The sequence below is a fragment of the Chanodichthys erythropterus genome, chromosome 13 (assembly GCF_024489055.1).
Source record: "Chanodichthys erythropterus isolate Z2021 chromosome 13, ASM2448905v1, whole genome shotgun sequence".
NCBI lineage: Eukaryota > Metazoa > Chordata > Actinopteri > Cypriniformes > Xenocyprididae > Chanodichthys > Chanodichthys erythropterus.
Window position 1 is genome coordinate 39,590,332 of NC_090233.1, and position 26,139 is coordinate 39,616,470.

The window sequence follows — 26,139 nt, forward strand, 5'->3', positions numbered from 1 at the left end:
CAGTGGATACGGATCTGGAGTGACTTATGAATCAGAGAGTTACATCTCGTAACATCAGTATTGCATCTTTGAGCAAGGCACGTAACCACAAGTTAGGAGGACTGTCCCTGCAAAAAGTTCACTTCAATTTGCTTTTTATTAGAAAAGCTAGTTCTTTCAGTATCGTTGGTATTGTTCTGACAAATAAGTGATTGTACATTTTCAACACATTTCCAAACAGATGATCAAAAACAGCTTTTGAATGTTTAAGCATGTTTCAGTTGTTTCATTTAACTTTCAATTCATGTAATAGTCTACACTACTGTAAGAAATTTAATTCAGAACCTCAGTTGTAACTTTAAAATATATGTATCTTTCATGGTTTGAGGATGAAATAATGCTAAAATTAGAAAATTGAAAGAAGATCATTTTAGTTTTAGTGATAAGACCAAATGTTCTCATAACAGGTCACAATAATCACATTAAACATGTACTGTACAGCCCTAATGAAAACACAATGACAGGTTTTAGCTAGCTGTGTCACAAGTGTTGTAGCCTGATGTTTTGTAACATGAGTTTTGAAAGTGACCACCTCCTTGTGAAAATAGATTTAAAAAAAAAAAAAACTGTAAACTAAAAGTGAATTTTGTTTTTCTCTTCATTTTAGGATTCAATTATTGGCAACTAAGGAATTTTTGCATTCAAAGCATTGGCATTTCATGGGATATTGTATATTGTATCTCTTTTCTATGTGTTATTTCTTTTTGAATATCCACTTTGACATCAGAAATACCACCATGGCATGATGGAAGTCATGGTCAATCAGGAGCTCAGTCAAGGTTTAACAATTCCACTCCCTGCCCTAGAGTCATTCCATGACAAAGCCATATTAACGAGCACCAGAGGCATTCAAGCTAAGCCATATACAAAAGCCTTGTCTTTTGGACCCCCCAGAAGAAAGACAAGACTAAATGTTTGGTAACCAGTGTTTTTTTCCCAACTGAACAATGGGAAAGGGGGGTAGAGTGCTTTCACCAGCCTTCTACTTCAAGCCTGTATGCAAGGATCACTGAAAAACACATGTTGAGTGTCCCAAGTGGAGAAAGTGAAGCATATCACTGTGTATTACTTTACCAACCCATTTTTTATTCTTTTTTTGGTTTTGTTTTGTTTGTTTGGTGATGAACACGAGATGGCACTTTAAATGTGTGCAATACTAGGCTGGTGCCTCTGGGCAGAGGAGGTGAAAGAGGTTGTAAGACTCAAACACAACAGTATCTTTTTGCATCCTTAGCTTTTCAAGGGTCAGGTCTAGGTCAGCACATTGTCTTGTACCAGTTTTTTTTATTCCGATGAGGTGTGTTGTAACTTGAACAAGAAGTATGTTGTTCTCCAAAAAAAGAAAGTGATAAACTCCCACATGGATCAGAGAGAGCAAAACAGTGAATCACAGCATGAAAAATGTGTAAACATCTACACACACACACACACATATAGGTACAGTATATTCGTTATTTATATGGATTCATTATTTGTACCTATTGGAATCACAATAAATGGTAAAGTTAAATATTCATTCTGATAGAGGAACATATTTAAAATGACCTAAACTGTGACCTTGTGATTCGCATTGGCTTTTTAAACAAGACCCTGCAGTGCCTATGAATTGCCGTGGCATATCAAATAACATTCTTGCTACAAGTGCCATGTTCTTATCTTTCAAAGAACCAAAACAACAAGAGCGCATCCTCCAAATTAGCCAAATGTGGTGGACCAGGGAACTTTTTGTTGCCTCCATTCAGATTATTTAAATAGGGATGTGAGTGCCAGAGATGGGGGTCCCAAGGGGCAGAAAGAGGGAAAGGCTTTTGTCACCGTAAACTTACTATGCGCCCCACAAAGAGATGGCAAGGCAGAGTTATGTGCGAAATCCCACTACTGCGAGTCGACTGGTCACCATGAATGCGTCCATTGTTAGAAACCCCTCACTGTGTACTAAAGGAGCTGACCTTGATCAAAACCTGTGCCTCCATCCTCATGATTCACCCTCCTTGTCTTCCAAGTATTTGTGCTTTCTTCCCTTTCGCCGAGGTTCAAAGAGTTAGGGCATTCTCAGATGTGTTAGCCAGGCACGTATGCCAGAGACCCATTACTTGTGTCCTTAAGATCTGTCCATAAAAGCCAAGTCTTGATTTCCAGGACTTACTGTAACAAAAAACTTTAAGGTTTTGGTCTACCATTGGCTCTGTCCATATTTTTGACTTGGCTTTGAATTCATTAGTTGCAGTGAGAAGGCATCATGCTTTATCTGAATGGCTCCCTGATGAATAGTGTTTCCAAGTGCTATTTCACTCAATTGCATGATGCTTGTCCTATATAGGGTTGAGCAGTTTGTTTTACTATGAAGATTGATTTTTAGCAATTGCACATGCTTCTCTTGCTCATTCCTCAAAACAATATATTCTGTTGTTTATCACAAAAGACACATTCTCAGTGTGACACAGGCTTCCACAATATTTGGCTCTGGTAGAACTCCAAACATGCTACAAAATGCCATTTGTGGCTTTTTTACTTTTATATTTAGATAGCAACAGTAATATTTAAAGGGGTGGTTGATTTATTATTTCACTTTTTTAACTTTATTTAGTGTGTAATGTTGCTGTTAGAGCATAAACAGCGTGCAAAGTTATGACGCTCAAAGTTCAATGCAAAGAGAGATATTTTATTTTACAGAAATCGCTTTTTAAGGACTACAACAAACGGTTGGTAGGGACTACAACTAGCTTCATCCCAGGTTAGTGACATCACTAACCCTAAAATTTACATAAACCCTGCCCCCGGGAACACACAACACAGGGGTGAGGCCATGTTATTGCTATACAGCACATAACACAAATGCAATAGCATGTCATAAATGATGACAACGAAAGTTATAACCGTAATGAAACTATACCTGCTCTATCTTCATGCAGCATACAGTATCTCACAGAAGTACACCCCTCACATTTTTGTAAATATTTTATTTTATCTTTTCATGTGACAACACTGAAGAAATGACACTTTGCTACAATGTAAAGTAGTGAGTGTACATCTTGTATAACAGTGTAAATTTGCTATCCCCTTAAAATAACTCAACACACAGCCATTAATGTCAAAATGGCTGGCCACAAAAGTGAGTACACCCCTAAGTGAAAATGTCCAAATTGGGTCCAAAGTGTCAATATTTTGTGTGGCCACCATTTTTTTCAATATTTTGTGTGGTCACCAAATTTACACTGTTATACAAGCTGTACACTCACTACTTTACATCGTAGCAAAATGTCATTTCTTCAGTGTTGTCACATGAAAAGATATAATAAAATATTTACAAAAATGTGAGGGGTGTACTCACTTCTGTGAGATACTGTGTATTCTCTGGCTCTGTAGGATCTTACAACAGTTCCCACATGAGCGATTCATAGATTATCATGACAGAATATGTTAATCAGTGACTTTAAGATAGTTAACTGCACATCAGCTGCATAAATTCATGTCCTGTTGCATTCTACATGTTGTCACTTCTTCTTGAGTCTCTCCATCATTGTCCAACTTTGGTTTGAACATAAAAGGCTGAACAGTTTCTGACATTTTCAGTGACTCTGCATGAGGTAATCGGAGCTGCTAACACTATAGGCGTTTCTCAATGTCAAGGATACTTCCTTGGCAGGACTGGTCCTTCCAAGTCACTTCCTTCAGAGGCTAGCCGAGGCTCCTCTTTAGCATTCGGAGAACATGTAAATGGAACAGACTAGCAAGTTCACATCATTGCGTCATTACGTCAGTGAAAAGGTCCGCTTTCGGTAAACAGCTGCTTGTTTTCTACACGGAGACGTATGAACGCCTCCGTTTGTTCCTTGGTCCCGGTTAAAAAAAGACGAGAAAGCTATGAATAACACTGTGAATGGTATAATATTAACGTTAAATTACTTTGGACAACTTAACTAGTTATTTATAAAAGAAATGCCGGTGACAGCAACCAAGCTAACAATTGTTAAATGACGGTCCAGTTCGGTTAGCCATCAATAACGTAATTTGTATTTGCATAATTTATAATATCAATACGGTAGTAATTTGTACGGGCATTTAAATGTTAAACTTTATTTATCTGACATATTTACTACAGTTATATTAAATGTTTGGTAACGTAAATATACTTACATTTGAAAGCATATTGCCCGCTAATGTCCGACATTTATTTATTTATTTTTTTAACAAGATCGCAAAGCTGCGTGCATAGGATTGTGGGTGATTTGAGAACGCGAAGAGCGTGAAGGCTACACATATGCATCCTTTCCTGTATATGGGATATTTTTTGAATGAAGGAACGAAGTCCTTGTTTGAAATTCCGAGGATCCTCGTCATTGGACCAGTCCTTCGACGGAGCATCCTCGAAATTCTGGCTTCCGAGGATCCTTCCTTGACATTGAGAAATGCCTTATTTGCTAACAAGAGCTTTTGAAACTCCGCCCTCATCTTGGGAGCAGCAGCTCATTTGCATTTAAAGAGATACACAAAAACTGAGCGTTTTTTCTCAACCTTAAAAAAGTGACAAATTTAACATGCTATAAATCACACATCTGTGTGGTATTTTGAGCTAAAGCTTTACATACATACATACTCTGGGGACATCAGAGAGTTATTTTACATCTTTTAAAAGTGGCATTATATGACCCCTTTAATGCAAGTGTTAGTGAAAACACGTAAAGACTAACTTTATCACAAAGTGATAAAGAGCAGTAGTATCATCTTTTTTTTTTTTCATTTTATTTTTAAATATAATATATTTTTAGGGGGCTCTGGTGGTATTCCCCATTGTCTTAGTGAGATAGAAAAAAACTACTTGGGTTTAGATGGGACTCAATCTTAAATACATATTTTTTCACAAGCTAGTGATCGCCGTGTATTTTCATAGAGTGAGTTTTTGAAAGTTGCATTTAAAATCTACTTGGCTCAAGGGGTCACAAGTTTCAGTTTTTGGCACAATGCCTTTCGTTGTGAGACCCATTTCTCAAGTAGAATGCAGTTATGGTCACAGTCCTAAAACTCTCCAAATCATATACAAAAACACTAGCAGGGTTTTTTTTTCTAACTAGTGCTGTGCTTTGATGTGTTGCCAGTGGATTGCTGTGCTCTTTTGTGTGCCTTGTCTGGGTAAGATGCCTGGAGTTCTCTGGAGGGCAGCCACTTATCCTATGTGTATCCAGGGACTTGCCCAACTTGCGACACATGCTTGGTATCAGCAGCGCTAGTGCTGACACTTGGTGCCACGCTTCACTGCATTTCTGTTTTTTTTTCTTTCTTCTTTCACTTGAACTCTCTGAAAAATGCACATAAAAATATGCCAGCTTGCTTGAGGTGGATAAAAGTTTTATTTGGTAAGAAACACAGTAGCTTCTCAAATGGTTGAATCTTCCATTTCATTTTCTATTCTGGGACATTTTCCCCAGAAATGGTTATTTTGTCCTCACAGGATGGAAATGCTATTTTATTTGCAAATTATTTTGATGATATTGTGATTTTTACAACCCATGCTCATTATGAAACATGCCTATGATGACACTTTTGCAAAATGATGTTATATTGTTTCTTGAGTATTGATGTTATATGTATTGTTTCTTGAGTATTTCACGACACTATCATAGTGAAATTTCCAGCGAGTGATGCTAAAAGCGTGTTCAGTTTTAATATTTCGAAACAGATGACTGCGAATCTGTCAACGTTTGTTACTTTGTTGTGCGGATTGCGGATCACGTTTGAAAAAAACTTACTTTCTGAAGCAACCATACCATTTTAACTTGCTCCTACAAGTTTGATTTCTTGTGACTTTTTTTATAGGACTCGTACCTGAACGTTTACTACGTCAGAAAAGCCATACATATGGAGGTGATTATGTTATGCAAATGTCAAAATGTATTCGTTTACAAATCATGCTCTTGTGCAATGAACCACATGGAAATAAGTCTTTATTAATTGGTAATCTGCCCCTGTAATCATAATTTATGGGAAAAGGAACAAAAGTTGTGCCACTACCAATGTTCATTTCACCTGGAAACTAAAGTGAATTGTATGTATAGGTACATTTTAGGAGATTTGCAAAAATGTAGGTAGAGGCACGTTTTTCCAGTGAGCCTATGTTGGCTTTTTAACAGCTTGAATGGAAATATAGCTTATGAGAGACTATAGAAGCATGACGAATAGTCCTTTATTTCTGTTAATTGTTTATACTTCTAATCTACTGTACATAACATGGCATCAGCAGCCACTTCAGTTAACCTTTCCCTCTTTTTATGAAAGATGAGATTCATAGCTGCTTTCAGTCTTTGTCTTTGTGCCAAACAGCAGCTATAGTAACTGTTCAGAACTATTTGTAGAACATCAGGTCAGAGAGATATGTATTAGCATGTGTACATTCAGTGTTGTCTCTCTCACAGGAAGCTGATAGACCTGCTTTGTGTGAATGTTTGCTTCTCAGACTGGGTAAGCACTAAAGCAAAGACATATCCTGGAGCCTGTCAGTTACTTTTTTCACTTCCTGAGGTTCTCTACTCTTGGGTTTTTTTCTGTTTCCTCCTAGTTGTAAAAAGCATACTTTTAGCTCTAGGGACTCAGTCGGAAGAAGTGCATCCATTGGAAGGTCGGATGTTCTCTATCTTGCAGCATGAATTACTGCACACACAAAGTAATTAAGGTGCACTTTGATAAACCATGCTTGGGGAGGTCGATTCAGATGGGCTGCGTTTTGAAAGTACATCTATCTATAGGAACAATTTCACGTCCTGGGAACAAGTGCCTTTGAAAACAGCCTCGACTTGGATAGAGCTGTTAGGAACAAGAGCGCCCGTCTTATGTTTTAATCTCAAACAAAACTTCAAAGCTTCCCCTTGAGGCCTGACTAGATTGAAAAGTTTGGCATATTAAACCTCATCGCCAGCTTCCGTTCCTTATCGATGTTTGTTTACCAGGCGTCAAACCTTGACTTGACCAAGGTGAACTACAGATCATTTCCATAAAGAGTATTAATCAGTGTTTATTGTGTGTTCTTTCTCCTGCAATTTTCAATAATATTTGATGCAATTATGGGTTTGATGTATGAAGATATTCAGCCTCAGAAATTCAGTGAATGAATAAATGAATTCCTAATTTATTGATTATTAATTATTTTTATGAGAATATCACACTTATTGCTAAATCCTTGGAAATCAAAGTAGTCTTATTGAAGGTGTCACTGTTGTAGTTTATGATTGTGCAATGCTATCTCATGACCAATTTTTTATGAGGTGGCTAATTCATACAAATTCGTTCAACCTCACTCGTATGAATTCATATGATTTGTCTAAACCCCAGAGACGGGTAGCTTTAGGGGCAGGGTTAGGAGTAGATCAGTCGTATGAATTTATACAAATTTGGCAAGTCATAAAATACGTATGATTTTAGCAAAAAACATATGAATTCGTACAAATTAGCCACCTCGTAAAATACTTACGTATTGCTGTGAGATCGGGTTGGATTGTCTCAGTCTCTTTTAAAGGGTTAGTTCACCCAAAAATGAAAATAATGTCATTAATTACTCACCGTCATATCGTTCTACACCTGTAAGGCCTTCGTTCATCTTCTGAACACAAATTAAGATATTCTGATTAAATCTGATGGCTCAGTGCAGGCCTGCATTCACAGCAATGATACTTCCTCTTTAGAGATCCATAAAGGTACTAAAAACATATTTCAAACAGTTCATGCGAGTTCAGTAGCTCTACCTTAATATTATAAAGTGGCGAGAATGCTTTTTGCGCACCAAAAAAAAATAACGACTTTTCAGCAATAGTGATGGGCAATTTCAAAACACTGCTTCGGAGCTTTACGAATCGAATCAGTGATTCGGAGTGCCAAAGTGATGTGATTTCTGCAGTTTAGCCGTTTGATAGGAGATCTGAATCACTGATTCGATTCGTAAAGCTCCGAAGCAGTGTTTTGAAATCGGAACTATATTGTTGAAAAGTCGTTTTTTTGGCACACAAACGTATTCTCGTCACTTTATAATATTAAGGTAGAACTACTGAACTTGCATGAACTGTTTGAAATATGTTTTTAGTACCTTTATGGATCTCTAGAGAGGAAGTATCATTGCTGTAAATGCAGGCCTGCACTGAGCCTTCGGATTTAATCAGAATATCTTAATTTGTGTTCCAAAGATGAACGAAGGCCTTACAGGTGTAGAACGACATGACGGTGAGTAATTAATGACATTATTTTCATTTTTGGGTGATCTAAACCTTTAATAAAATCATACACAAGATTGGAAAGCACTTCCCAAAAAACATTCAATGTTAGCAAACTATAATTGCAAGTTCCGTCATTACCAACAGTTTAATGATTCTGTGTTTCCTGAACCCGAATATCCGCAAACAGCATCACAAAGCTATGTGGTTGGAGCTACTACTTTTGACCTGTGGATGGAAGCTCAGTTTCTTGTTAGTAGGACATGTGGACTTGTTGTACATGTCAATCGGATGACTTTTCCTGTTTAAATGGCTTTTCGTCTTTTCTGTTTCACAAGTCGTAAAGGTTTGAAACAACATACGGGTGAGGGGGATCTTTCCCTTTTAGGTTTATAGTGAGATGAAATTTCATGTCCCAGAGGGTTAGAGAAAATAGAGGTCGGTGTCGTTTGTATAGTCTCAATCATGAGAAATGATTTAAAGACAACCCGAGTTTGTAATGTTTGTGTGGGCTGTTGTTCCTTTAAGTTATGCAAGTTTACTTATAGTTAAGCTATAATGTCTCCTGTATGGATTTTCACCTTCACCCACTGAGCTACACTGTGTGAGGGCATGGTGTGACTTTTGCAAGAGAAAATTTATATGGTATTGCTTGAATAGTTTGTTTGATATTAATGCTAGAAGTATGATAGTGAGTATTGCTCAGACTGGATGTTAGTGCACTGTAGCCTTTGGCTCAGCTCCACCAACACATTCCCATTATTTACATCTTTAGCATTGCTAATGCTCCTAGTTCCTATTCCCTTAAGTACCTGACTATCTCTGAGGTTTTCGCTCAGGGCAAAGTAGACAGGAACTTGTCTTTCAGTGTTACACCAGAATGACATCTCCTCCAGCTCTGTTTTCTCCTTGAGTTCAGAGTTTTCCGCCCTGAAAAAAAATGCTTTTAGCATATTTAAGATTAGTTTCTTTTTTGAAACGAATCTCTCTTTTGGGTTATTGATTATAAAACCACATACACCCTAGAAGGATTTTTATATTTGATAAGTCCTAATGTATGCTGATATTTTGCTCTTTTTATAGCTCTTCCATGTACGCAATCTCTTATTTAGAAATGCCGTTTGAAGCAAGCATGCAGTATTACTGTTGCACTGGACCCTGAATACAGCACAAGGCATCTGAGGCATATAAGTGTTAGCTGTTTTCTTTATGGAGTCACAAATAGCTGGCCGGTAGTATCATATTTACCTTTCAAATATAGGCCAATCCATGGCGACCTCAGTACAGTCATTAGTCTGCTGGCACCCAGCAATCAATGAGTGGAATGCTATACATGTGCTGCTGTTATTCAGAGGGCACGAGTGTTTCTGGAATGCAGTATATACAGTATGCACATACAACAATAAGTAATAGAGTACTTTTAGTTAGACTAAATTTTATGTATATAGCGTAGGAATGGGGATTTAGGATTAATGCTGTATTATTTTCACTCAATATACAGTTTCAACACAGTTAAAATAGAAGCATATTTCCTGCCGTGGCGCCAGGGTCAGCTGTTTTTCTGATGCATTCAAAGCCAGTATGCAAAAATAATCTCCGGATAGTAATAGGAGTATCATAGGGTTTACTAAATTCGGATGGGACTGAATTAAATATAACAGAACACCTGCTTTAGCAATCTGGACGGTGTAGGTAAAGCATCATTCCTGCAAAAGTGCATGTGCTCAGCTCGTGCTTTAATGTCAATACTACCAAATGGAAATTGCAAATACATTAATATATATGACAGCTACATCTTTTTTTATTTTCTTTTTTCTTATTGCTCGCTTGGATAGGGTGTTAGGCGGTATTGATTTTGGCCTGACCTTTTAAAGACTGGGAGGGGAGAGGACTGATTGAAATAGCTGCGTTCGGCTCAGACTGTGGAGACTCAAAGCCATCTTTGAAAACATCGTCTTAAATTGTTAAACCTACCCCTCAGACTTGTAAACTTTGAGAAAAACTGGGCAGCAAGCTATAAAGCATTCAGGAGATACCTTAGTCAGTCCATTCTTATATTTCCAGACTGACAAATTGATTGAAACCAAACTCTTCTCTGTCCATAAGGCTCTGTTCCTGCAGGATAATGCACTGTAATGGGAAGGGAATGAGTGTGCCATTCAGTGCCAGTCTGGCATGTTCTTGGGCCATCATTACCCATCTAAGATTTAGAGTGTGGGAAAACTTGCTTTACTTACCTGCCTTTTACCATCCTCAGGTTAAATTAAATTGCATATTATTATTATTATTCCCAAGAATGGAAGGAAAAAAAAAAAAAAAAAAAAAAAAATATATATATATATATTATACTTAATGTTAACTTTTAATGCTTGAGTTTCATATTTAAGAACATACAACTGATTTATCATATATACTAATTTTGTTCACTCTCTTTTAATTATGTTCTATAATTTTTTTTTGCAGAAAGCAGTTTTAAAGATGGCACACATTGCAACTGGTGAATTGATGTTTTTGTAATGAAAAAATATTATTATTGAAATATTATTGAAAATAAAATATGAAATTAGTCATTAAAGGATTAGTTCACTTTCAAATGAAATTTACCCCAAGCTTTACTCACCCTCAAGCCATCCTAGGTGTACAGTATATGACTTTCTTTTTTCTAATGAACACAATCTGAGATATTTTAATAAATATCCTGACGCATCCAAGGTTTATAATGGGAGTGAACGGAACCCATGAGTATGAGCTGAAGAAAGTGCTTCCATCCACATTCCTCCATCATAAACGTACTCCACACAGCTCCGGACGGGTTAATGAAGCCCTTCTGAAGTGAAGTGACGCGTTTGTGTAAAACAATATCCATATTTAACAAAGTATGAAGTAAAATATCTTCCATATTCAACGTACGAAAAAAGTGTAAAACTCTTGCAGTTCAAAAAGCTTAGCTACGTCCTACGCCTTCCCTATTCAGCTTACGGAAAAAGTGTAACTGATGCGACTCATCAGTTTATTTGAAAGTGAACTAATCCTTTAAGGGTTAATGGCAACCCTGTTCCGTTTTCTTCATTTTACATTCCTTAATCCATCTGCCTATGAATGTTGGCACAGATTTACGAGGGCTCACTAAAGAACAGCCTACGGAAATCTTTAATTGTGTACCTGAATTCTTCAGGACCTGAGTGCACAGCTGTTGTGTTACATGCACACATACTCCTGTCACTGCAAATGCATTTGCCCCATCAAGACTGCCGTCCTTGTACAATCAGGTTGGTCTATGTTCAGCATCCACAAATGCCACGGAAAGTTAAAAGAAAAGGTTTCACAATCATTTTAAACCTCCAGGGAGATGTGTAGTTAGAGGAAAAAAACTGATTACTGTGGAATACTATAGCAGAAAAATCACCAGCTCTCTGAATACCTACTCAGATATTTATGAAATTTGTTATACACTCGCTTTTCAGGGCAAATAGCAGTAATTCCAAGTGTACATGGAACTTCTGAGGCACAAGTTCAGGGGCCTTTTGTATAAATGTTTTATATGTACAAAACGGCCTTCAAAAGGAATGTATCCTATTTCTTTTGCACATAATTTTAAAGTTTAAATATCAAACTTTTCTTGGAAATGTGCATATCTTCACAAACATTTGACCATGCACACAATCACTGTTGTCAGTATTTTAGCTTGCCGTGGATAGAAATGAAATAATCGAATGCCTCTGTAATGTGCAGGTCATGATCAAAAAGCAATCACAATGGTAAATGTGGTCAGCAAAATTCACGGGACACATGTTGCACCTAAAGCACTAAAGAATGAATTGAATGTTTACTTTTGTCAATAGATATCACTTTAATTTCATCTGTGTACAGTTAATAAACAATGCACAAATAGCTTTGACCAACATGGCTCTGAGTCATGCTGGGCTATGATTCTTACAATTTATCAGAGAGTAGTATTGGTAACTGACTTCAAACTCAAGCTGTGCGTATCATCTTTTATTCATTGAACTCTCAAATTCCAGCTCCTCATATCCAGAAAGAGCGAGAGAGAAGAAATTGCTTGCCACATATGGTGATAGAACCAGGCCAATGGTATAATGAAGCTCAATGACAATGTTTGGATTCGTTGATCGTTACAGTACTGTGCAGTCCTACAAAGGTTTGTCTTGTAATACTGTAATACTGGATGCAGAACTGCAAAGGATCACCCAAAAAGGGATTGGTGAGGATTTTTTTATTTCATTTAATTTTGTTTCTTGTTTTGTTTCATTTCTCATTTTGTTTTTCGTTTCTCATTTCATTTTTGTTTTGCTTCGTTTTACTTTTTTTATTTTATTTTGCTGTTTTTGATTACATTTTGTTTTTTGTTTTGCTTTTGTTTTGTTTTGTTTTTGAACAAACTACATAAATGTGTTGCAGACTGACAGCCTGTAACATCTTTTTGTTACACAAATTCTGCTGTTGTATGCAAACTTTTATGCATGAGGACTTAGCTTCTAGGAGCAATACTGATTAACAATCTATTCTTGTTAGTTTTCTCTGGAACAACCTGTATTTCAGCAGTGAAAAAGTGAATTGTACCAATGACCTGGAGTAGCCTTTTTAATCCCAAACATATGCTTATAATCCTCTTAGTACAGGCCTTTTTTGTAAAATGTCTAGCTCCCCTTCCAGTCCTTCTGTTGAATCTGAAGGGAGCAGAGATAGGCTCAGTGCAGTTGTCCTCCAAATTTGACATCCATCTGTCTCCAGCTCTCCAGCCCTCAGTGGGGTTTGGCTCAGCCGCAGACCTCTTGAGTGTCGCTCAAAAGGTTTTTGTGATTGACTGCAGTTTTTTCCTCACAGTCAGCCTGCTTATGACCTGCTTGCTCTGATGGGTTCCTGCTGGCCTCTAAAGCTGTCAAAGCTTTGAGCAATTTGTAATCCATACATCCTCATTTCCACCCATGGCCCAGTCCTGGTCCACAGTCTACCCCTCAGGTATACTGTTCCAGTGATAATGCGTACAGGTTGCAGTATCAACATTATTATTTTCAACTTGAGTCTAGTTTGGCAAAGGTGAAAGTCTCAAATGTTATTATAGTGGCATTGACCTACAAACAGCAAAAACATGTAACACTTGAGAGCTTTATATGTGGCTGCAGCTCTATAAAACATTGAAGGACAACAACCTGTTCCAGAAAATATTGATTAAGTACAAATATGAAATCTTTTGATTCACAAAAATGGCAGTATACCAGATGAGAAGTAAATCGATACCCACGCACAATGTTCCTTGACAGAGCACTGTTTACACAGACCATAGTCTAAGGCTGCATTTTAGTCAATAGTCTAGGGCAGCAGAGGTTTTATTTGTTTATTTTATAGTTTTTTATTTTAATATATAATACATAAACACCCCACAGAATATGCTGCGCACTGTCATAGCTTGCAAAACTTTTAAAAGTTTTTTTTTTTTACATTTTAAGAGCTTTGTCAGGCATTTACTTTTAAAAATAGATTTTTTTTCTTCTTTAATTGAATCTGCCATTGGCATTTCTATTGCAATTGCAGACCTCTGCACATCCACTTTTTAAACAGCATTGATGAGTCTCCAACATGTCCTTTTTGTTTTTTAATACAATTAGTTTTAGTTTATTCATCCAAAACAATTCAAACGTTTGGGGACAGTAAGTCACTGACAGCATTTACAAAAAAATTCTATATCATATAAATTGATCAAAGAATCCTGAAAATAAATGTATCATGGCTTCTAAAAAAAATATTGAGCAGCACAACTGTTTTCAACAATGATAATAATAATAAGAACTACTTCTTGAGCAGCAAATCAGCATATAAAAATGATTTCTGAAGGATCATGTGACACTGAAGACTGGGGTAATGATGCTGAAAATTCAGCTTTGCCATCACAGGAATAAATTACATTTTAAAATATATAGTAAAATAGAAAACAGTTATTTAAAATAGTAAAACATGTTTGAAAAACATTTTAAAAATCTTATACCACAAACATTCCAATTGTGCATGTAGGCAAAAACTGTATCTGTGACTAATTTTATATTTGCAAGCAAAATAATTGACCAAGATAAGAGTGAGTGGACTCCCCTGTTGGTATAAATCTGTTTGATCAACCATCCAGCACATAAATGTTAACCATTAACACACTGCCCACATTCTTCAGTGTCAGAAACAGCAAAGAGGTTCCTTTTTCATAGCAAATCTCCCACATTGTTTGACTGATCTCGCCCTAAGAACAGGTTTTCCACAAATCCAGTTTTTGTAAATAATTTACCATCACTCTTTCAGTACCTGAGCTTTCCAGACAGCATTTTGTTTACATAGGCAGAGTGCAGGTGAACAGATTTACCTGGCTAGAGTGCAGTGGTGTTGTTTTCCCTGTTGTCTTTAAAGGTTTTTAGCATTAATAATTCAATAGGTGTGTAGGACAGAAGTACTCATTGAGGTGAAGTGAACTTTGATTTTTTGAGAAATGTCATTGTTGTACCCTGGATGACTGAAGTGGCACAAACTCTTTGTAGTTTGTATTAAGGTTGTACAAATAATGTGAAAATCATGTAGAAATCATCTGGTAATGTAAATAAAGCATTGCTGACAGAATAAAGCCATATTGCACTTCATTAGGGGCGTGGATATAGTTAAAGGTAGGGTAGTTCATTTTAGGAGACTGATGCCTATGTGTATAGCATGAAACACGCTGAGCTATGGAAATACATGCATTGACAGGCAGGTAGGACATCGTATCTTTGCACTCGGAGAGACATTTTATGATCCTACGGCTTCCACAGTTGATATATATATACATATAATTACATTTAGACCACTTAACTTAGTGATTGCTATCATGTGAAGAGAATTGCAACCAGCATAAGAAAAAGACAATTTTTTAACCAAATCACCATACCCTGCATTTAATATTTTAATGTTTTCACCACAAGTTTAAGCTCATATTTTTCATCTTTTTTTTTTTGTTTTTTTTTTTTATGAAAGAGCTGTAAGACAGAAATGGTGAATAATTGAAAAATCTGTCTGCACTGGTCATGGTGTTTGACCACATCTAGAGGAGTGTATCTAAAAATGTTTGATCGTGTTCCTTTTCCTTAATTTCCTCTTCACTTTCATTACATCATTGTCTTTTTATCTTCTAACACTTACCCCCGGTGCATGTTTGAACTGCTTTAACTCAGATATGTCTTAAAATATGGCAGTGCAATTCTTTTGTCTCAAGATGCACACCAGTAATATTTTTTTTAAGGCACATTTATAAAAAGCTACTTAAATGCCCTAATTGAACTAAGGCCTAATCCTGGCTTAATCTAAGCCTTTTCTGTGAAACCCGGGCCTTATTGTCTCTACTTAAATCTTAACACACACCAAGTATTTCAATGGCTCCATTATTCAGCTTCCCTCCAGTCAAACTGAAAGCTGCTTTCTGCAATAATGTATCATATTATTTGAATGCAATCAACTAAAATGTCCATGAGACATCTGGCTCTGTTAAAAGTGTTGAGTCAAATTCTGAATGGCTTTCAAGAAACAGCCACATTTATCCTTTTTTTTTTTTCTAAAAAGAATGACACTAATGATGAAATGTTGTTTTTTAATGATAGTCATGCTTGTTATTTTCCTTCATAGACATCAGAGCTGTTATCAGTGATGATTATTGTGCTCAAGAGGTTTCCAAGTCATTTACTATCGGAAATTTCCAAATGCAGTTATAGATGTGAGTGGGAATAGAGCAGCACAACATAAAGGTGAAGCTATCATTTATTGGTTTCTTTTTTATGTTGGAGCTAAACTAAGTACATGTCTTGACAGCCTCCGTTTTATAGTCATAATTTCAGTGTTTACAATGGAGACCAGAGGATTTTAAACTGCACATGGAAAATTGTGTTCACATTGGGTAGTGGAGATGAGGGAAGATTCATGTTCAGCTTTCCATATGAGATACACCTCTCTTCGTTGCAGTAATTATCACATTTGCTCTGGAATGGACGAACAGTACAGACTTATTAAAAATAACAATGTGAGAAAAAAAATCCACTGGGGCATTTAGATTAGTTTTAATTCAAAAGGCAAGCATAATTAGAACATGCTATATAGTTGTATAACTTCTCCCCTCAATGTTTTTAAGATGTTTCATCCTGCTTTAATTTCCCTAAACAAGATGTGACCATTTGAGCATATTTGTGCAGTGACAAATAGATTCAGACATCCTTTTTTTTTTTGGCAACCTTTTAGTCTCACCGCTTGCCTTGCAAGAAATTTGCATATAATAATGCTTGGCTGGCATAAGAAAGAAGTTATGTAGAAGGCAACTGAAGTGCAGAAACGGAATACATTTGAATGTATTCGAGCCCAGATTTATGCAAAGGAACAGCAGACATAGCGCTGTGTCTTTAACATGCCATACTTTCCTGAAACATGGTGCCAGATGTCCTTCATGCATTTTGCATCATGTTGTTAGTAAAGAGAGGGTCACCCAGGGCTCTTTTCACATATGGCCACTCTGCCCAGGAATGTCAGAGACGAGGTTTTGTAACAGAACAGTAATGAATCTATGTTTATTTTTACTGCACTTGTGAACAACTGGGTTTTTTTTATCATGGTGATCCTTGATGTTTTGTTTTATTAGCACCATATTTTATGAGAGGAATTTATTTATTTATTTATTTAACAACAATAAAATGGACATTATAAACTATCATTCAAAAGTTTGTGATTAGGTTTCTTTTTCTGAAAAGCCACATTAAATTGATCAAAGGTAAAGGCATTTATAATGTTAAAGGTTTCTATTGCAAATAAATTCTGTTCTTTTGATCTTTCTGTTCTTCAAAACGGTATCACAGTTTTCACAAAAATATTAAGCAGCAGTTTTCAAAACTGATAAGCAATGTTTCTTGTGCACCAAATCAGCATATTAGAATGATTTCTGAAGGATTATGTGACACTGAAGACTGGAGTAATGGTATTTTAATTATTTTAAATTGTAATAATATTTCACAATATTACTGTTTTTTACTGTATTTCTTATTAAATAAATGGTACCTTGGCAGCTTTGAATGGTAGCATACATCTGCAATGAAGACAATGCAAAACATTGCAACACATTTTTGCTGATGTTTTCAAGAGAGTAATTCGACAAAACCTCATATACAGTTTGTTATCCAGCTAGATTATCTTGGTGGTGACAAATCAGAAGAATGTGCAGCAACAATGTGGAATACATCACAGAAAACCAAACATTTAAGTTTGCAAGGCATAAAAAATAATGTACTGGAATGCTTATATTTTGGAACAGTTACAACATTTTACAGTTTCTCTAGCTGCTTTGTCATCCTTCATGACTAATATCCTACATGTAAACAATGTAGGATGTGTTTTCTTATCTTAAGACTTCTCATACTGTAGCTTAAGTTTCACTGGTTGTAACTATGGCCGTCAGCCTGCTTTACTGGACTCAATTGGCTGGGGACATGATTTAACACATTCTCTAATTGAATTAGTCTTTGCAGTGGTTCGGTTCTGGCTGATCTTTTACTGCCTAAATCAAGGCCAGCTCAATTTGGACTCAATTACCTTCTGCTTGCTTGGCTACTAGCATATAGAATTGAAATAGGAACATTTACACGTGACCTTGAGGGTTTTAAGCTTTTAATGTGATGCTTTCACCCAGATAATTTTTAAACTCCATTTAAATATCCACTGCTGTTATTACTTTCTTTGCGTAGAAAGTCACATGATACTTTAGAATGACACAGAAACAGAAGATAAATTGTTTTCTTCACTATAGACAGTCTCGAATCATCTAGTGCACACAAGAGACCATTTGTCTGTGGCTAATGGTGTGTATCTGAATTGCACCTGAGTGGTCCACCAAATATGTCTCATTACTTCCTCAGCTGATTTATCAAATATGTTCTGTCACACAAACTCTTGTGTGCTCTGGAGATTGTGCAGGTATACCTTCCCCACAGTATGCTTAGCTTAGCTTAGCTTAAACATTTCTATTGGACCAGATCCAGACCTATCTTTAGCTTCACCAACAAGTGTCCTTATTTGTCGATTCTTCTCATACGTTGTTCGAAGCGGGGCCGGTGTTCATTCAAGCTTACTTTGTGTTTTAGTCAATCCAATTTATCAACCAAATAGCTTTGTGACAGGGATACCCATTCTCTGATGTGTACGTGCCTGCAAAACCACCTTTAGAAGAACCTCAACTTTAGTGTTTATAAGGATTTACATTTAAGACAAAATATTATCTGAATGAAAAACTTGGAAAATGTTCATTGTAACTACATTGAACTGCTGCACTGAGCTTGCTCTGCTAGGACTTACTATACAAAAATGTGAAAAAATGTAAATGGTTTGATGTTTTGTAATATAATGCAATTAAATTCAGGCATTTTTAAGTGTCAGTCTTGAAAAACTTAGTTGTAATGAGTTGGAAATTGTAAAAAAAAACTAACATATGTCATCACATTAGCGCTTTGAGTTTGAGATTGAGAAAGGCACACTAATATAAATATTATTATTATTACATTCCAGAAAAAGTGTTTTTAGGAATTTATAGCTGTCATGGCGTTACATAGTTATAACGTGTATAGTTTCCAGTTATTATTGCCAATTAAAAACATAATAAAGGCATGTTTACAAAGAACATTTAAAGGTTAACCTGCATAGATTTTAAAAATATCTTGCTAACAATAACGTAAAATAATCATTTTTTAATTTTTGTTTATATTTTTTAAGTCTTAAGTTGTTCATATATTTTAATTATATTATATTTTATTTTATTTCAGCTTTATTTCAATGACCAAAAATAGTTAATAGTTTGGGTTTTCGTTAACTATAACAACTGTATAAATGCATCATAACATTTGAAATGCAGTATACAGCTGATTAGAAATTTAAGTAACAGTGTTGCTCCTCATGGAAATGTTTTGTGATAGCTGAAATGTCAGAGCTTTTCCTTCACAAATAGCTTCAATATTTAATTTCATTAGACAGTCATAGACTGTTGTCATTTCCTTTGTATTACTGTTGTGCTTGGAGCACACATTTTTGTGGCCTAAATTGTTCAGTTGACAAAAATGTCATTATCTTAATTGTGTTGCTTGCTTAAATTGCTCCTAAAATCTGCTGGAGAAGCAATCTCTCTGTCATTACCAAAATTAATATTCAAAACTTCAGGGCCTTGCTTACTCATGTAACCCATTATGCAATAGAAACATAATCTCAGTGAGCAAGAAGCAGGAGTTTTGATTCTTAGTTCCACCTCAGGTGCAGACTGTTGATTCAGACTAGCCCAGACTAATTAAAGTTTATTGTGTTTTGATCGGTTTGATAAGATGTCAGGAAATAGCTGCCGTTTTGTGAGTAAAGTCCCACAGAGAGGTTTATCAAATTATGATTAAATTAGAAATTATAATAATAATTCTTTAGCGGTTCTTTTATATCTGATCAAAAACACAATTTCTATCAAATTCTGTCTTTTAAATTGAAGTGTGACAGCCTCAGTCCTCATTTACTTTACTTTAATGGAAAGGAGTGACCACAATATTCTTCAAAAACTAACTTTTGTGTTTCACAGAACAAAGAATGTTGTGTGCACGGAACAATACATATTTTAATTTTTGGATGAACTATACCTTTAACATATTAAAGGTGCCCTAGAACTTTTTTTAAAAGATGTAATGTAAGTTTAAGGTGTTCCCTAAATGTGTCTGTGAAGTTTCAGCTTAAAATACCCCATAGATTTTTTTTTATTTTTTTTTAACTGCCTATTTTGGGGCATAATTAGAAACGAGCCGATTTCAGGTTGTGGCCCCTTCAAATCGCGCGCTCTCCGCCCCCAGAGCTCGCGCTTGCCTTAAACAGCATAAACAAAGTTTACACAGCTAATATAACCCTCAAAATGGATCTTTACAAAGTGTTCGTCATGCATGCTGAATGCATGCGTCGGATTATGTGAGTATTGTATTTATTTGGGTGTTTACATTTGATATTGAATGAGTTTGATGGTGCTCTGTGGCTAACTGGCTAACACTTCACTGTTGGAGAGATTTATAAAGAATGAAGTTGTGTTTATGAATTATACAGACTGCAAGTGTTTAATAATGAAAATAACGACGGCTCTTGTCTCTGTGAATACAGTAAGAAACAATGGTAACTTTAACCACATTTAACAGTACATTAGCAACATGCTAACGAAACATTTAGAAAGACAATTTACAAATATCACTAAAAATATCATGTAATCATGGATCATGTCAGTTATTATTGCTCCATCTGCCATTTTTCGCTGTTTTCCATGCTTGCTTACCTAGTCTGATTATTCAGCAGTGCACATCCAGACGTTCTGCCCTTTTGTAATGCCTCAATCATGAGCTGGCATATGCAAATATTGGGGCGTACATCCCGACTGTTACATAACAGTCGGTGTTATGTTGAGATTTGCCTGCTTTCCAGAGGTCTTTTAAACAAATGAGATTTATATAAGAAGGAGGAAACAATGGAGTTTGAAACTCAGCGTATGTCTTTTCCATGTACTGAACTCTTGTTATTTAACTATGCCAATATAAATTCAATTTTTAATTCTAGGGCGCCTTTAGTGTATTCAACGCTTATTTTCCCCATGACATGGCTAAATTGGTCCATGTTGGTGCAATGTTACATTTTCACGGTTTTAGCTGAATGTGCTGCATGCCATACATCACATGAGATGTGTTTTTAGAACGCTTAACAACTGAGCTTCTATCACCACTCTGGGCCTCTGGATACCATGGACAGTTTGCTGAGATATTGACTGTCCTCAGATCTTTCCAAGTTGGCCATTCAAAGCCACGCTGGGGTCATTCCCCATTAAGACATCTGTGCAAAGTGTCACTTCAGAGGCTAGGTGCTGTGCTGAAATGTGCAACCCATCAACACTTGCTCAAAATGTCAGTTTGACAAGATGGCTCCTCAGGATAGTTGTCACTGTGTGTGATTTATAATACAACTGTACAGAATTTATGATCAGTAAGAGCAAATCAAAGTTTTGTGTATATATGGTCACGTTTATGATCTGTTTTGGTTCCGTTTTCAATCATTGCTTTTTTCCGCTTTGCCTGAGTTCCCGGTCATTGTTAGGCTGTGTTTATACTGCAAATCTTTATGCACAGATCTGATCTTTTGACCATATCAGATTTTTTTTCCTGTTTACATTCACTTTAGACATGACTGGTATCCAATATTTGTGTTTACATTATCGCTTTATCATGCGACATGGTTGACCCTCTGGTTTTGAATGGCCGTTCTAAAATTATTTTATAATTCATGTCGAGTGGCCATGATTATTTGCCAGCATGGATAAGTTAAAAGCTGTCATGGATGTTTGCAGCACAAAATCTGACTGAACGGATACAGATTAGAATTATTTTAGTAGCGCTGTAAGATTTCATTTATTTGAATGAATTTGAAGGAATTAGAGAGAGAGAGAGAGATTGTGAATGTGAATTGCCTGCTTGTGTATGTATGTAATAGTGAAGTTTGCTAGTTTATTTACAAAAAACAGCAGAGTTATCACCTCATTGCTGAGAAATAGACTATAATGTAGCTTTCAGTAGCAAAGCTGTTTTATTTTAAAAATTCACAGGACAGAGGTTGAAACAGTTTTTATGCTCCTGAATGTTTCTGTGTGCGCATTTTCTTAGCTATAAAGTTTCCACATTCTGGTTCGAGAATCGGATATATGTGTTTAGACATATGTCAGATGTCCGGATATCGGATGTGTATCTGATTTAAAACCACATTTCAAAGTGGCTCAGAACAGATGCGGAAAAATTGGATCATGTGTGGATTTTTCGATCAGAATTCCGATTCCGATCTGTGTCAGATGAGGGTTCAAAGCAAAGGGAGATATTTTCTTTTAAAGAACTTTCTGTTTAAGGGCTTCAACAAATGGCTGGTAGGGACTACAACAAGTTTCTTCCCGGGTTAGTGACATCACTAAAAAAGATTCTTGGTTCAGTTTGAATTGAGCACAACCAAAAATTGACTCGTGATTTAGAGAGGGATTCCATTGTAAACTCCTCTGAACGACTGATTAACTGAATGAATCTGATTCAAACAACTTACGAGTGAATGCGTAGTTGTGGTGGGAATTGTTTTGACTGATTTTTAAAAAAGAACTTGTTCATAAGAGTAATTTGTGTGGAAAAAGAACCGATCATTGCTCACACTGTGTTTGTTGTATGAAGGAAAAAACTGATGTGCACTGCAGTTAGGTTACATCTAATGAAACCATTTATAAATGCATGCAAATATTTCCTAACTGTCACCAGTGGTCTTTACTTTATTTTATAAACGGTTATTATTGTTGCTTTTGGTGTCAAGTTAACATCTTGAATAAAAGACTACTTCAATGTTTCATTCACCCTCACCTTTCTTGAAGTTTAAAAAAAAAAATAAAAAAATCCGGACTCCAGCATGGTTCTCTTGGATTAGCTCAGGGAAAAGACTACACTGACATAAAGGAGGCTCCTCTGTTTTACCTATCTGTTCATCTGATACCCTTTTAAAACAGTAGGTCCCTCAGGCAAGACTGTTAATACATCTTAAAATACCAAAGCAACCTCTTTTAGTCTTGTCTGTTGATGCTTTAACTTTTATTGTAGGGAATCGGGATGTCTGGGGTTAAATGCAATCTAGCTTTACTATTTCTAATGGCCTCGTTTGGATGGTTTCAGTTAGGACTTTCTAACAAATATAACAAAAATATTCTGAAGCTGATTTGAAAATTGATGGGAATTGATTGGGAATGTTTAGTGGGTAGAGAGAGTGTTCTTGAAATCATTATTAGAGCTTGAACTCTGATCTCTTTGACTGTATGTTTTCATCTCCAGCTGTATCACTGTCAAGGCTTTACTTTTTAGTGTTGTGTCATTCCCAATGCAAGTTCCATAAACCGAGAGTTGACAGCATTTGGTGTGCATGGATTTATGTCTTTGCACCTTTTTTCCTGTTATAGAACAATACATCATGGAAACCTGACACCTGTCAAGACTGCATCTGCTACAATGATATTGTCATCTGCAAACCCACTCACTGCCGAAATCCCCAATGTGACTTTCAGAGGGTAAGAATAAAGTAATTTCTCATAGGCCATTAAAAAAGGGCAATAATAGTACCTGGGTAGATGAATGCATTGTTAGCTAGGAATGAAAGTGGCCAATTAAACATTAATGCTTTTGGTCCAATTAAAAGCAACCATTACTAACAACCCTGTTATAAATGGTTCGAACGATGAGGGTTCTACCAAAACCTATTTAAAAGATAATTCAATGTAACCTGGTTCCTAAAGGAACTTGTCGCGAAAGCCAATAATTTTGATACCTTATTATGTCTCATTGCTCCTGGTAAAAGTTTCACTGAAGTGTATTTTCATTCTTGAGAGCTATCTCTGGGATGCTAATGCATCTCTTGAAATGTTTCTCTGGATGTTTTCCAAGGGTGAACGCTTGAGAATCCCACCCAACAAGTGCTGTCCAGAATGTTTTGCACAGTTGCCCGGCATCTGTCACCATGAAGGAATGGTTTATGGGGTAAGTGACACTTCTTATGACACAACTCCAATGAAAGATGCTGTAAGCCTCATCCTGTCCTTTAGCCAATCTTCCCACTTCTGGTCGAGCCCCCGGCTCGTTGATTACTTCGTTTTATGCACAAAAGCTTTCTTGTTTGCGTTCCACTCTTCCCTGACAGAGCAAGCTTCTTTTTTTGTCCCAGTCACCCCTGCTAAAGAGCCACTTGGTGCTCTGTTTAAGATTCTGGCAGTGTAGCTTCCAAGTCAAGTAGCATCTACTTTGGGGAGCAAGCTGTGTTGGCAGTGGGGCTCTAAACAATAAGTAATATATGGCATATTTGCACAAATTTACAGTTAACAGTTTAAGTCTATTTTATGTTTTTCTGAAATTATATCAACATGTCTCTTCAACCATGTCCTGATCCACCGCTCTCTCTTTTACCCACTCTCTCAGCATGACAGTCAATGGAGTAATTCCAAATGTTCGGTGTGCACATGTTCTCATGGGAAGGTGACCTGTGGGCCACGTGATTGCCCTCCTCTTAGTTGTGGGAAAGACCAGAGTCCTTTTATCCCAGATGGAGATTGCTGTCCTGTATGTGCTCATAATGGAGGTACAGTAAGCTGCAACTTTTTTTTTTTTTTTTTTATGGGATGCTATGTTGTTTGAGAAAGTGACTGCTTTTCTCTCCCAATGTTTCTTCTAGTTACAGTCAATCAGTTCGTTCACATTATGAAAAAAAAAAAAAAAAATGGTGCTATTGTATTTAAGAATTTACTTTCCTGTAGAACCCATCACATCACATATCTTTACCATTTCATTTTACTATTTATTAAAAAAATGAATATTTTCTTGTTTCCTTTTATTTAATTTTTATAGTTAATTTTAAATGTTATTTTGGTGTCTATAGGCTAAATACACTGGATAGGCTTATTTATATCTATATTTATTCATTTGTTTATTTATTTAAAGGTGCCGTAGAACGCGTTTTCAAAAGATGTACTATAAATCTAAGGTGTCCCCTGAATGTGTCTGTGAAGTTTCAGCTCAAAATACCCCATCGATTTTTTTTTATTCATTGCATCATTAAATATGCACCGATTTAGCGCGCGGCCCCTTTAAATTCTCGTGGTCCCCACCCCCGAGCTCGTGACTGCCTTAAACAGCATAAACAAAGTTCACACAGCTAATATAACCCTCAAAATAGATCTTTACAAAGTGTTCGTCATGCAGCATATCTAATCGCGCAAGTATGGTATTTATTTGGATGTTTACATTTGATTCTGAATGAGTTTGATAGTGCTCCGTGGCTAAAGCTAACATTACACACTGTTGGAGAGATTTATAAAGAATGAAGTTGTGTTTATAAATTATACAGACTGCTAGTGTTTAAAAAATGAAAATAACGACAGTCTTGTCTCCGTGAATACAGTAAGAAACGATGGTAACTTTAACCACATTTAACAGTATTAGCAACATGCTAACGAAACATTTAGAAAGACAATTTACAAATATCACTAAAAATATCATGTAATCATGAATCATGTCAGTTATTATTGCTCCATCTGCCATTTTTCGCTATTGTTCTTGCTTGCTTACCTAGTCTGATGATCCAGACGTTAATCCCGGCTGCCCTTGTCTAATGCCTTGAAAATGAGCTGGCATATGCAAATATTGGGGGCGTACATACTAATGATCGCGACTGTTACGTAACAGTCGGTGTTATGTTGAGATTCGCCTGTTCTTCAGAGGTCTTTTAAACAAATTAGATTTATATAAGAAGGAGGAAACAATTGAGTTTGAAACTCAACATGTCTTTTCCATGTACTGAACTCTTGTTATTCAACTATGCCAAGATAAATTAAATTTTCCATTCTAATGCACCTTTAAATCTGCTCATTGATAAATGTATGGCAAAGTCAGTAAGAATCAAGTCACCGTCTTACATTTTTTCTTTTTTGATAATCTGTATCACTCAAATGTATGTCACAATACGATACAAACTGATCTGGTGTTACTTCTGTTACATTGCAACTTTAAAGATGATGTGTGTAGTGGTCTTAAATGCATTTGTGATCTATTTGAGTGGATATAATAGCATTGACTCAACCAATAGTGTAAATTCGGGGCATGAATTTCCCAAAACAATGACTGACATGTTGTATTGTTAAAAACATGTTTGAAAGCAGCCATTTTTTTTTTTTTTTTTTCTGTTTGGTGTCACTAGCAGCACACATATTGCACACTTCAGTTTTTACATGCAAGTCATGCCTCGTGAAGTTACTAGCAATCATCTGTTTGCCTCAGATGAATGTTTT

The 26,139-nt window shown here is 36.2% G+C and overlaps 1 protein-coding gene across 1 annotated transcript in view; it reads left to right on the top strand.

Moving 5' to 3' along the window:
* fras1 (Fraser extracellular matrix complex subunit 1) overlaps positions 1–26,139 on the top strand; it is a 127,940-nt gene that overhangs the window by 11,727 nt on the left and 90,074 nt on the right. The window contains exons 3-5 of the mRNA XM_067406034.1: positions 23,266–23,373; positions 23,747–23,839; positions 24,275–24,434. Of these exons, the coding sequence (XP_067262135.1) occupies positions 23,266–23,373; positions 23,747–23,839; positions 24,275–24,434 (361 nt within the window). The remainder of the gene's footprint in view (positions 1–23,265; positions 23,374–23,746; positions 23,840–24,274; positions 24,435–26,139) is intronic.